The sequence below is a fragment of the Eurosta solidaginis genome, chromosome 1 (assembly GCF_040869045.1).
Source record: "Eurosta solidaginis isolate ZX-2024a chromosome 1, ASM4086904v1, whole genome shotgun sequence".
NCBI classification, from domain to species: Eukaryota; Metazoa; Arthropoda; class Insecta; order Diptera; family Tephritidae; genus Eurosta; species Eurosta solidaginis.
This window is the reverse complement of record NC_090319.1, coordinates 291,433,451-291,447,862: the sequence shown is the minus strand read 5'-3', so window position 1 is coordinate 291,447,862 and position 14,412 is coordinate 291,433,451. Positions and strand designations below refer to the sequence as shown.

Below are 14,412 nucleotides of genomic sequence, written 5' to 3'. Positions count from 1 at the left end.
AGTTGTCCATGGGAAAGACGATACATACTTAAATATGTGTTGGTGACTGAACTCCTTCTAAACGACTAAACCGCTATTAGTCAAATTTTGTGCGTGTAGTCAAGGAAAATTTTGGATGCTTTGGATTCACAATTGTATCCGTTTTCTTTCTTATTTTTCCTATTCTAAAAATCGTATTGTGGCGAATATTAGCATCAGTATGATGTTAGTAAATAAGCGCAACAGCAAAACACAGCAAGCAGCGACACTTATGTACAAGGCAACGAAGAGATATCTCACACACACGCACACATGTAGTAATCAGCTAAAGTTGTTACTCACATAAACACGCGCATATAGCTTGTAGAAAAGCATAAACTACAAATATAAAATTGTTCTCGAACTGTTCGCGAAATGACTAGACCTTAGGAGAAATTGGTGAACGAGAAAACCGAGAGTTTAAAAGCAGCACAAGCTAAGGAATTAGTAATCAGTTCGATAAAAACATGCTTTTGTGTAGTACGTGATATTGAAGTATAATTGTATTACCAAAGTAGACTAAATAAAGACCATATTGCAATACAGAATATTTGAGTTATTCATTCGAAATTTCAGCGATACAAACGTTAGCAGAAAGTGTATAATAATCAGGATTTCCCCAAATTCGTTACAGTATTTATGATACAATTTGCTAAAGACTTAGTACAGGGGTTGAGTTATAACATTTTTAACCGCTCTCCTAAGTTACGACCTCATTAACATTCTGTCTTTGAAACGTCCTTCTTAGCAAAACTTTTAAGCTGTACCTGAGTTAGTGTTATATAGTTTCGTAGTGGTTTACTGAAACAAATATATTTAACTCGGCCGGTCAGGTGAAGCCGACATTGCACATTTGTTAAAGATATTTCATATATAAGGAAATTGTGGGGAGAGAGGTAGAGGGATTGGGAGTGTGAGAGGTACTGGGAGGGTGGGTGGAGCTGGTAGTAGAAGTTGGAGTGGAGCTGGGAGATGGAATGGGACCGTTAGCAGGTGTAGGAGTGGTAGTGGTTGTTGGAGTGGAAGTGGAAAACCGAGTGGGAGTTGGAATGTGTTCGTGAATGGGAGGAAGATAAATGGAATAATGGAATATTCGTGAAAAATGTAAGATCAAGTAGAAGGGAATGGGGTAGTGTGCAGAAGGGAAGCGAGGCTTACTTTTTAAATGTAGGCAAATCAAATTTCGGGAAGCACAAACTGTACCGAGTACGCTAGTGTATACTTGTATTGTAAGTTATCTCAGTTTTAAGTTAATACGAGATCTAACGTTAATACTATTCTAACGTTTAAACACCTTAACTATTTCCAAACCATTCAGTGTCACAAAAATTAAAAAAGACTTTGCAGAAAAGTTAACTTATGTGTAAATTTCATACGAAACTTTTAAATATAATTCGTAAATTTAATTAAATTACATACATATAAAATATTTAGTGCAATAGCAAAAGCCATTAATATAATTGAATTTTAAAGCTTCGTCCTTTCAAGTCTTTGAAAAATATGCCGTAATAACCAAAAAAAGGAATTGAAAGCCAAAATAAAACCATAGAGATGAGAAAAACTTTTCTGCTGCAGCGAAAACTTTTTCGACACGAAAAAGTTGCACGATAACTTCAACTAAAATTTAAAATAAAAAAAAATTAATTAAGAAAATAATTTCCAGTTCCTTTTAAAAGCGCAACACAAAATAAAATAAAAGTAATTAATTGTTTGGCACTTTCTATGTACTTATGAATATATATGTATGTGGAATATGTGCGTGCAAGTTGAAAATAATTGCATGTCATTTAGCTAATTAAACTTATAATATGGTATTTTGTTTATTATATGAAATTTATACCATTTATTTCCAAACATTTTAATAAATTATTTCTTGTTGGAAAGTAAATATGATATAAAAAATAAATTAACTAAAGAAGCGCTAATTAAACTGTACATACATATGCGCACAGAAGCCCACACAAAAATAGCAGTGACAATTTTATATCAAATATCTTAAAAAAAATGTTTTTATTTTTATTATTGATATTTCAAGTAAAAACTTTCATGAGTTTTGAACGGAAAATATGCTTAAGAATTTCAAAAACGTTTTTTGGAAAATTGGCAATCGAAGAAAATATTACGAAAATTTCGCACTTTTTATTGCGAATTTTCTTAATTTTTAAGAATAGTAAGGTATTTTTTTTTTTTTTTATGTAATTTTTTTGTCAAATTTCGCTAAATAACTTTTATTTATTTTCAATAATTCAAGAAAAAATTCCTACGAGTTTTGCAACTGAAACTAGAAACTGCAGTTTGAAAAAAAAATTTACGAAAACTTTCGAGCTCTTTATTCTAGTTTTCCTAATTTTCGAAGAAAATAGTTGAAATTTCTTATCAAATTTGGTTTAATAAATTTAAAATTTTTTTCTCCATTTTCGATATCTAATTTAAGAAATAATATATATTTTGAGTTTGCTTAGCTTTCAAAAATAGCTTTGTCAAATTATATATATTTCCGAAATTTTTTTTTTTTTATATTCGATATTTCAAGAAACAATTTCCATGAGTTTAGTTAATAAAACTTGCCAAGGAATCTCAAAAGTGGTTTCGAATAAAATTCGAAAAAGGTGTACGAAAAATTTCGAAATTTTTATTGCAAGTTTTCTTAATTTTCGAAATAATGGTAAAAAGATTTTTTTTTCATTTTCGATTGTTCAAAAAAAAAAAAACTAGTGAGTCTTGCAACTGAAACTTAAAGCTTTATGAAAAAAGTTTTACGATAATTTCCAACCCTTTATTTCGAGTTTTCCTAATTTTCGAATTAAACTGTTACAATTTCGTATCGAATTTCGTTAAAAAATTTTCATTTTTTTTTTCGATACCTCAAGAAAAAACTCGCAAGAGATTTGTTACTGAAACCATTCTTAAGAATTTCAAAAATTTTACGAAAATTTTATTTTGAGTTTGATTTTCTTTTTAAACTAGTAGTGTCAATTTTACATGACGTTTAGTTAAATAGTCTCTTATTTATCTTCAAAAATTTTAGAAAACCTTCTATTAGTTTTGCTGTTGAAAGCATGCTAAGGAATCTCAAAAACATTTTCGAAAAAAAAAAATTTAATTCAGAAAATTTTACAATTTTGTAGCTGGATCAATTTAAGTCGAAAAAAATTTGTATTGATTTTTGACACATTTTTTTCTTTGCTTTTAAACGAAAAAAACAAAAAAAAAAAAAAAAATGGATAAAACCAATTCGAAATTTGAGAGACCTATAACTTGTACCATGGTATAGTTACAAATTTTTATGTAAACTCATTTTGGACTTTTGACGTAAACAAACAATTTTGATGTCCAATTGTTTTTATTCATTACGACTTATCTTGCCTGAGTTTTGTTGAATTTAAGAACGGGATTTTAAAAAAAATTTTTGTGTGCGTTTTATTTCCCTTTTGCGCAGACTTTGAAATCAGCAAGAACAGTAAGGAACATGAAATTTTTATGAAATAAAATAGTTATAACATATGTTTCTGAACCGAAATTGGTCAAGTATTTGGTTCGAAGGCTAGAAGAACTCAAAGCCTTGGCGAATACCGCAGCAGAAAAGAAAAGGTTTTGCCTCTGTTTGCTATTCAGAATAAATACTTTTGTACCATTTGCCCTGTGTAATTCCTGTCTCGGACGATGCCACATCATGCTGCCAAGCGGCTGTCCCTTAAGCTGTGCACATTCCCCTCTTACCTACTGCTACAGTGGCTAACATTCTGCTCTGCTCACTATCAAAAATCGCATAATTATAGGAATTTTAAATGCTCGTCACGAATTGTGGCATTACAAACTGCAAGCAGACAGCAGGGTAGAGATGTTTCCAGATCAAATAGATAACAGTTTGTTTAGAACTATGAACAGAGAAGTCCCCACGCGTTAGAAGGAAATTGTTATAGCAAGTCAACCATTTCAAAAGTCAGCGAAGCATTCGTAAACTGCATTATTTGACAGCTGATGCCGAGCTTAGGAAAACACCCCGACCACGTTCCCATACTTCTCTCGCTGTAACTATAAGACGGTTTCTTAACATCTGAATGCCGCAATTTGGCGAGAGTTTCTGGTTAAACACAAGCGGGTGAAATGGGAGCAACATGTTAAGAAACTTCACCTCTCTGCCGTTAAGGTACGTTCAACCGTAACGAGGGAAGAAGCACAATGAGAAAATATCCACCAGTTTTGGATATAAAGTGCTGTCGGATTCGAAGAAATGAGTAAGTTCTATCAATCAGCAGAACGTATTGCATTTCTTGATTGACAAATCTTAACGGCAGGCCAACAGCCGTGCAAATAAACATAAAAACAGCGAATCTCTTAACACTAACACCCCCAAATAGACGCCATAATGTTAAACCATTAAAAGCATTATGTCCGGACAATGAGGGATTCAGTTATCTGGCGCTTATCTTCAACTAGCCTCCGTACATCTTTTTCTTCCTTTAAAAATGGATAATGACATGGGTGGTATCGCCATTAAAGCCTAGGAAACTAAAACGGAAGAGACTCATATAGTCCGTTGTCCCTCCTGTTGGCAGTACCCAAGACACTTGAAGCCATTCTTCTCTCTCATTTCTCGTAAGCGTTTATCGACTTCTCATAAAAGCGAATGTGGGGAAATTGAAAAAACAGCATATTTTTATTTGAATTTATTTTAAAAATAATTATTTAATTTTTTGGCTATTGATTTATTGATATTTTTTCTGGTAACTTGAAATATTATAATTTTCGCTTGAGGGTGATTTAACCTCGTTTTCTTATGCCATCTCTTGTACTCAATAAGATTTATTTTAATTGGACTATATAACTCAATACTAAGAAAAATACATTAGACTTTAAAAAAAATTCGAAGATTTTGTAAAATATTTTTCTAATAAATTTTTGAGTTTCGTTTGCATAGCTTTTGTTATATTAGTTCAAATAAAAGAAAAGAATTTAATTCAGAAAATTTGTCAAAAATAGCCACTGCTTTTCTCATGTTCACTACTGTATGAGCATGTTGAATGAATAAAAAAAAAAACAATTTTTTAATTACATTTTGAAATATAATTAACTATACGTTTTTTTTTTTTTATTTCATGAAACATTTTATAAATATATTTAATAAATGCAGAAACAAAAAATTAACACAAATTCATATTAACTTTTCTTCTTCTTGCTCTTTCTCTTCCAAAAAAAAAAAAAAAAACAAAATATGTAAATGGCTGCTCTTAACTTTGTCAACAATTTTAACTCTCAATGTCAATAATGTCGCAAAATACGTTGATAATCTTGCTGACAATCAAACATAACCCAAAATGCTGCCAAACAACAAAAACAACAAACAAAATAAATGCCACGGATCATCACAAATGGAAACAAACATAAAATGCTTATGCAAATTTACACAGATCCACCCCAAGTAACATTATCCTTGGGCTCAACACTAAAACCGGACGATATAAAAGAAGGCGATGATGTTTATTTTGAATGTCACATAAAAGCAAATCCAAAGGAGCATCGTATAACGTGGTCACATGATGTGAGTTTTAAAAATATATTATTTATATATATACATAATATGCTGGATTTAGTGTTTAAGTTATTGCATTTGCTGTGAAAAGCTTGTTAGTATTGTTAGAAATGTAAGATAGTCTCTACGACCATGCCGGGTGGTGGTAATCGTTATTTGTACTATTTCAAGGAAGATTACACAAAATTACACTGGTCGACATAGGTTCTGTTGCGTGGGCTTTAATGCATGATTTCTAAAGTCCTTTTTATCCTGATTTCACACGTAAAAGCCGTTTTTTTTCTAGCAGCTTCAGTTTCCGAAATACATATTTAATAATAAAGTTTTTAATAAAAATAAATTTTTTAATAAATAATCTCTTTTATATTATATTATATATTAAATATTATATATTATATATTTTCTTTTATGAGTTGATTAAGGAGCACTACTCCAAATGCTCCAGCAGTAATCAACTATCATATGCGTGTTCCAGTATCCTTGATATCGCTCTTCCATAGTGTGGAGTTCCTGGTGAAAGCGCTTGTTCTGCTCTTCACTGAAATCGCCTAATTTTCAGGAAAACGGTATAGATGACCTTAGAGAAACTGCGTATTGATAATCATGAATACATGCAGATGTTGAAAGTGTAGCATCAGTTGGTCTATATGATCAAACAAGTTAGGTAGCTTCCTGTTTCATAAAAAGTTTTTTACAACCCAAATGTACTAGCCTCATGTAGATTTCTTTTTCTCAGGTGTTTTCACCAGCTTTCACCTTTTCTTAAATCTTTTCTTGAAATGATATAGAAATGCATTTGAAATATTACCCAATTTTCTCGAAAGGCTTTAGATATTGTTGCATAGGACCCTATTTGTTATGCAGAGAAGGTAATATTATACGATAGCAGTCAATAAGTTGGAATAAATCAATTTAGAGTGATTTCTGCAGTTTATTCCTATTATGCTTATTACACAGAAATAAAAGTCCCCGCGATGGTCCGACAATTCATGCCATATCTTAGAAGTTTGTTATTAGAAATAAGGTCTTTTTTATTTGCTAAAATTGTAATGGATCAAAACTACATTTACACACAAAACTAGGAATCTAGGGTTTGTTATTAGTTTCATGTTGGGAACCGAATAAGTCCATATAAGATCATTTAACTAGGTCCGACGGATTCAAACGAAATTCCTTGAACACGAAATTCCTTAAAAGCGCCACAACAAAAAAAAAAAAAAAACCTATTTGGCTTGCTTGCACACATTCTCCTTGATTAACTCATAATAAATAATGCAGTGGATGCAGTAACAATGCCTACTGTGGTAATATGTCAACTGAGAAGTATTTTTTTGCATGATACCCGTATTTCAAAAACTGGAGCTGCTAGAAGAAATTTGAGGGCTGATTTGAAGCACCGACCAAAAAGTAGTGAGAAAAAGAGAAAAACTCCATGCAACAGTTAAAAAGTGCTACTTTATCCACCATTGTTATCAATTGTGAAGATAACATTAAACTACTACACCATACGCAATACTAACTCTCCCTCCAGCGGGTTAGAGAGCCTAGAAGATACCCTTTTAAAGGGTTGCCAGCGCAATTTTTATCTTCTCCAACCTAATTGTCAACCTCGTGGTGAATCCTGTTTCCTTAGCTGACGAGGCTCTGGCAATTTCAAGTTCCTCATGAAACTAGGGCCTAGGGGAGCAGGATGGCATTGAATGTTAGATGTGTTCCCTGTACCTTAATGGTGTTTGTTACCGGAACGTAATAGATCTATATCCAGCATGGGAACACCAATATCGATAACACTCCCAAAAACCTTCGGGGAGCATCCTTATTGCTAAAACAAGAACAATAAGAGAAAAAGAAATTTGGGACTTGTGGAATAAAATTTTTTCACAGACAGACAACTGAAGTACCCTTAATCAAAGTATATTTCAAAAGAAGAATCTTTGTAGTTGGATAAATATAATGGAGTTACTATGACGTAATGAAAAATAAGTTTATACGATTGCTTAAAACTCTATCAACAATAAATCACCTTGCGTACGGAAAGTTTACTCTCTGATGAAAAGCTTTTAAACCACACCCCCACATTTCTATAAAACGCACAAAAAATCCTTAAAACTTACAAAATTGCTATGATACAATTACTTTTGCACCAACGTGCGAAAACTGAAAGAGTACCAAAAAAAGGCACAATGCAAAAAAAAACAAAAACAGAACGCTTCGTAAAGGTACGTTGCAACATAAAAACCATTGCTAGTGACACATTAAGCTACATACATAGGGGAATTCTTTTTGCAAGTGCGTTGGATTTTTAAAAAAATTAATACGGTTCCAAGCTCGTTAAAAGTCAATTCAATTTTTAATTCGAAGTTATACTAAATTCGTTAGTTGGCGCTTAGCGGTTATGGCCGTCCAACAAGGCGCTTTTCCGCTGCGCTAACTGGTGCCCATTGGAAACACCAATGGAAAATTAGTCGTATTCCACCTGATCCGTCCAACAAAGTGGGGCCGCCCTCTTCCTCTACTTTCGTAGGTGGGTTCCCATAAAATTACTTTCTTAGCCGGGGTATCATCTTCCATTCGAATAACCTAGACAGCGTAGATGCTGTTTTTTTTAATAATTAGTCCAGCTATGTTCATCGTTAAATATTCCAAGATACCCTCCGTCGCCAAATGCGTAGAGGTCCATAAGTCTTTTGAAGAACTGAAGAACTTGTCTCTTTAACAACGCTGCCTCATTTAATGTTGTCACAGTTCATACTTCTGCACCATTTAAATATGATTTTATTTTTAAACTACCTACCTAGTCGAAAATCCATACAATAAAATAAACGGTGCGGTGTTTAATAATGTGTTCATATTGAAAAGGAATGCGCCATATACAAATAGAGAGACAAGAAAAGCTTTACAATAAAAGGCGCAAATACTTCGAGGGAAAGCAATTTAAGCAACACCTACCTATGTAGCTAAGTAGAGCTGTTCATATATTGTAGGTTGTCTTTGTTTGACTGCTCTTCTGTTGGTTTTTGTATTTGTTCTTTTCACTTACTATTTTTGTCGTAAAATAACTACTCATACTTTGCTTACGGGTAAAACAGCTCATATAAATGCAGTTATTATTCATTTTATGACAAATTTCCGGTGAATTTTCATGAAAGATGGAAACCCAAGCTGCACAAGCACATACAAGTTAACTGAAAAATTTTTATGTGATTTTATGCACTCAGAAAAAAACTTACCTCAAATGAGGAAAACATTTCCTAGACACATTTTTTTTTCAAATAAAGTAAGTTTCCAATGCAATCTTTGTATAAAACTTTTAATTAATTTGATACAAATTTTATATAAGTTTTTGCAATCAAAAATGGTTGGCTGCTTCCTGTGTTGCCCGGCCAGCGCGACTGGGCCCAAGTATCGCTATTGGTTCCGTTTTGATGCACTTTCTCCTGAAACCAATTATCTATCATGTATATTAATTTATTGTGCAATGAGGTTGTTTTTACTCGAACCAATATGTGAGTTAAATGAATCTGTTGATATCAGTTGTATAGCATTTTGATGCTTTTCTTCGACCGGGCAGCACGAAACCGCCTGTAGTTCTGTACCTAATGTTTGCCAGATCTGAACATTCGCAGAGAAAAATGGGTAACCAATTCTTTACAACCATCTTGTTGGCAACTCCTGCACATATTTCCGAAGGGAGTTCCCATTCTTTCAGTGTGTGGGCCATATAGCTAGAGTCCTGTAATTGTGGCTGTCAACATAAATATTTTTTTATATAAAATTTTTAGCAAGACTCTACTTTTATGTATATAAGCCATCGATGCACCGCGACTTCCTCAATGATGTTTAACGGCACACCGGCCTTTGTCAGTTCATACGATTTTTCATTACCGTCAATATACCTGGGACCTGGTACCCATGCAAAAGTGGTGGTTGCTGAGTCTGTATGGAGTATAAGTTCTCAATCAGAATCCCAGAGAAGCACGTATGGGATAAGGCCACTAACCTAGACCCAGAGTGCACGACCAACTTCACGGATGGCTCCAAGCTCACCGATAACGTGGGCAGTGGAATCTACTCAGAGTGTCTTTCACTTTCCATAAGCATAGGGCTGCCAAGCCTCTGTAGCATCTTCCAGGCGGAATTAACTGCAATAATTGAGGCCACCCATTGGCTGCTACCTAAGAACCCCACATTACTAGCAATGTACTCTGATAGTGAAGCGGAAATAAAAGCCCTCCAAGGCAATAACACTTCATCCAAATTAGCAACAGAATGTACGAACTTGAATCGCGGTGCGAGACAGCTGTTGTATGGGTCCCAGGTCATAGCGGTGTACCCGGGAATTGTGCTGCCGATGAAATAGCGAGAAGGGCTACTGAACAGACAGAGCTAATCCAGATGAAGGACATTGCTCCCCCTCTTGCTGCGTGCAAATACTGGCTCACATCATCTTTCATCAAAAAGGCGAATTCCAGATGGACGCTGGAACCCACATGGGAGATGTTCAAACAAACCTGGCCTCGCATAAACGAAAATAGAACTAGGTTCCTCATTAAGCTCAACCGTCTCTCCTTACGTCCACTGATCCGGATATTAACGGGCCACTGCCTAATGGGAATACACGGCGAACGCATGGGAATTCCAAACAACGATTTTTGTTGGAGCTGCAGAGATGAAGAGGAGATAGAAAGCGTTGAGCACTTCCTCTGTAGATGCCCTACTCTGGCCAATATAAGTATGGAATGTATGAATAAGTATTTCATCGGGTGCTTAGCAGAACTTGGCTCTGCGGAAATTGAAAATATTCTACCCTACATCAGAAGGTCAAATTGGTTCAAATTCCTACACATCTAAAGGAGGAAGGGCTATAGCCCAAACAGTGGTATCACAATGGGCCAGCAGGACTTAGTGTGTCCCTCACATTTATGGCGGCAACCACTTTAACTAACCTAAACTAACCTACTTAGTCCTAGTTGACACCGAGAGCTTTGTGCCTTTTATTGAAGGCAGACGAAGCTGAGGTATTTCGGTTATGTTGCTGAAGAGTATCATTTCTGTATTGCTTGGGTAAACATTGAGAGTGCTTGAAGACACCCGGGTATTTAGCCTGCTCACCGCCCCTTTGTGGGATTTCATTTAGCATTCTAGCAAATGCTTCCGAGACTGCGATAACATCATCGTCCGCATATGCTACTACCTTCAAGAAATTTTTATTAAGCTCTAGTAGCATTTTGTTGAGTGCTACAGTCCACATCAGTGGTGCAAGAACACCATTCTGGGGTGTTAATTTTCCCACTTTTCTGGTCGTTGTCACCGAGCTCATATCTACCTCTTTAGTTCTATTCTCTAGCATAGATTGTGTCCAATCACATATGTGGTTGTCTCCTCCGGACTTAAGAGGGATTCGAATATTTGTGTTGGAGTCATTTTTTTTACAACAACAATGAGCTCATTAAAGATGGTTTCTGCTGACCTGCTCTTAATGTTAGCATGCTGCATCTTTCATAGATTCAGCCCTATTATTGTTGACATAATAAAGATGTCAAAAAACTCCCCAAGAACCTTAAGCATATGGGATGTGAGGCTTATTGGTGATACACGCTACTTCCATCCTTTCCAGCTAGAGGATCATTGGGTCACCTGGCTTTTGACGCATTACCGGGGCAAAGCCACTTAAGTCAGAGGATTTAAATGGGGGAAAACTGCGAAATTTGTTTTATTTCTTTCAATTATGAAGTCAATCAAGAATACTATCGGGCATATTTATCACAATAATAAAAGCGTTTGACAGTAAAGTTGAGCACCTCGACTAGGCGCCTACTGCCGTTACAGTTCAATAACTTTTTATACTCAGTTGAGCAGAGCTCACAGAGTATATTAAGTTTGATTGGATAACGGTTGGTTGTACATATATAAAGGAATCGAAATAGATATAGACTTCCATATATCAAAATAATCACGATCGAAAAAAAATTTGATTGAGCCATGTCCGTCCGTCCGTCCGTCCGTTAACACGATAACTTGAGTAAATTTTGAGGTATCTTGATGAAATTTGGTTTGTAGGTTCCTGAGCACTCATCTCAGATCGCTATTTAAAATGAACGATATCGGACTATAACCACGCCCACTTTTTCGATATCGAAAATTTCGAAAAACCGAAAAAGTGCGATAATTCATTACAAAAGACAGATAAATTGACCAAACTTGGTAGATGGGTTGAACGCAAAATATAAAATTAGTAAAATTTTGGACAATGGGCGTGGCACCGCCCACTTTTAAAAGAAGGTAATTTAAAATTTTGCAAGCTGTAATTTGGCAACCGTTGAAGATATCATGATGAAATTTGGCAGGAACGTTACTCCTATTACTGTATGTACGTGTAATAAAAATTAGCAAAATCGGAGAAGGACCATGCCCACTTTTAAAAACAAATTTTTTTTAAAGTAAAATTTTAACAAAAAATTTAATATCTTTACAGTATATAAGTAAATTATGTCAACATTCAACTCCAGTAATGATATGGTGCAACAAAATACAAAAATAAAAGAAAATTTCAAAATGGGCGTGGCTCCGCACTTTTTCATTTAATTTGTCTAGGATACTTTTAACGCCATAAGTCGAACAAAAATTATCCAATCCTTTTGAAATTTGGTGGGTACATAGATTTTATGACGCTAACTGTTTTCTGTGAAAATGGGCGAAATCGGTTGATGTCACGCCCAGTTTTTATACACAGTCGTCCGTCTGTCCTTCCGCATGGCCGTTAACACGATAACTTGAGCAAAAATCGACATATCTTTAATGAACTTAGTTCACGTGCTTACTTGAACTCACTTTATCTTGGTATGAAAAATGAACGAAATCCGACTATGACCACTACCACTTTTTCGATATCGAAAATTACGAAAAATGAAAAAATGCCATAATTCTATACCAAATACGAAAAAAAGGATGAAACATGGTAAGGTAATTGGATTGTTTTATTGACGCGAAATATAACTTTAGAAAAAACCTTATAAAATGGTTGTAACACCTACCATATTAAGTAGAAGAAAATGAAAATGTTCTGCAGGGCGAAATAAAAAACCCTTAAAATCTTGACAGGTATTACATATATAAATAAATTAGCGGTATCCAACAGATAATGTTCTGGGTCACCCTGGTCCACATTTTGGTCGATATCTGGAAAACGCCTTCACATATACAACTACCACCACTCCCTTTTAAAACTCTCATTAATACCTTTAATTTTATACCCATATCGTACAAACTCATTCTAGAGTCACCCCTGCTCCACCTTTATGGCGATATCTCGAAAAGGCGTCCACCTATAGAACTAAGACCCACTCCCTTTTAAAATACTCATTAACTCCTTTCATTTGATACCCATATCGTACAAACAAATTCTAGAGTCACCCCTGGTCCACCTTTATTGCGATACCTCGAAGAGGCGTCCACCTATAGAATTAAGGCCCACTCCCTTTTAAAATACTCATTAACTCCTTTCGTTTGATACCCATATTGCACAAACGAATTCTAGAGTAACCCCTGGCCCACCTTTATGGCGATATCTCGAAACGGCGTCCACCTATGGAACTAAGGATTACTCCCTTTTAAAATACTCATTAAAACCTTTCTTTTGATACCCATATTGTACAAACAAATTCTAGGGTCACCCCTGGTCCACCTTTGTGGCAATATCTCGAAACGGCTTCCACCTATGGAACTAAGGATTACTCCCTTTTAAAATACTCATTAACACCTTTCATTTGATGCCCATATCATACAAACGCATTCTAGAGACAACCCTGATCCACTTTTATGGCTATATCCCTAAATGGCGTCCACATATAGAACTATGGCCCACTCCCTCATAAAATACTTTTTAATTCCTTTCATTTGATACACATGTCATATAAACACATTCCAGGGTTTCCCTCGGTTCATTTTCCTACATGGTTATTTTCCCTTATGTTGTCACCATAGCTCTCAACTGAGTATGTAATGTTCGGTTACACCCGAACTTAACCTTCCTTACTTGTTTTTATACAATATTCTCCTCTTTTAAGAAAATTTTCCGTCTAACCAAAGAAAAAAATTTTTTTAATTTGTAAGAAAATTACTTGTCTAGATTTAGGGAAGGACTTCTATTTTTAACATTTATTTTCCTAGCTTTTAGAAAAAAAAATTTTTTTTTGAGTGTTGGTTCACATTTTATTACATCAAATTATGCATGTGTGTTAGTGCAATGGCGCGCTTACGTGCAATTAAATGTGGTAAGATATAACGTAACGGATATGCGCACGTATGTTGCTGAAGTCGTTTTGCCAACGTTGTCATCGAAACGTTTACAAGCACACACATTTATTAAACTCAGCAAATTTATAAAGTCGTTTGTTTTTTCGAACTATACTAAATACATATGTACAAATGGAGATTGTGCTTGTGGGTGTACTCAGTCGTACCAAAAAACGGAAATAATATTACTCGATCGTAAAAATTCAAATTATTTTAGGAATCGTTCTGCACCTCGTCTATTGCTCGAAGCCGTATTTAGGAATCTGCTGATTAAAGAAAAGGAAAGACTAGTCGCTGTTAGCAACATGTCTTCTTATAATTTTGAAGTCATTTTCATAGACTTTACACATAGTACGAAGCAGTAATATTCACGGCGTATAATTAACGCTAGTACGCCACTATGCTTAACCAATTTCGTGTTTACATACTTCCACTCTCTTACGTTAGTACGCTCTTTTGCCACTACACTACCAAGCAATATGCATATACAGTTTCGCTTGTACGCGATACTTTTATACTCTCTATTTGCATCGTCCGCATATTTCTCCAAAGGTCTAGACGTTTCA

The 14,412-nt window shown here is 34.8% G+C and overlaps 1 protein-coding gene across 1 annotated transcript in view; it reads left to right on the top strand.

The window, feature by feature from the left end:
• side-III (sidestep III) overlaps positions 1–14,412 on the top strand; it is a 733,037-nt gene that overhangs the window by 592,090 nt on the left and 126,535 nt on the right. Inside the window, exon 10 of the mRNA XM_067767231.1 lies at positions 5,430–5,560. Within this exon, the coding sequence (XP_067623332.1) occupies positions 5,430–5,560 (131 nt within the window). The remainder of the gene's footprint in view (positions 1–5,429; positions 5,561–14,412) is intronic.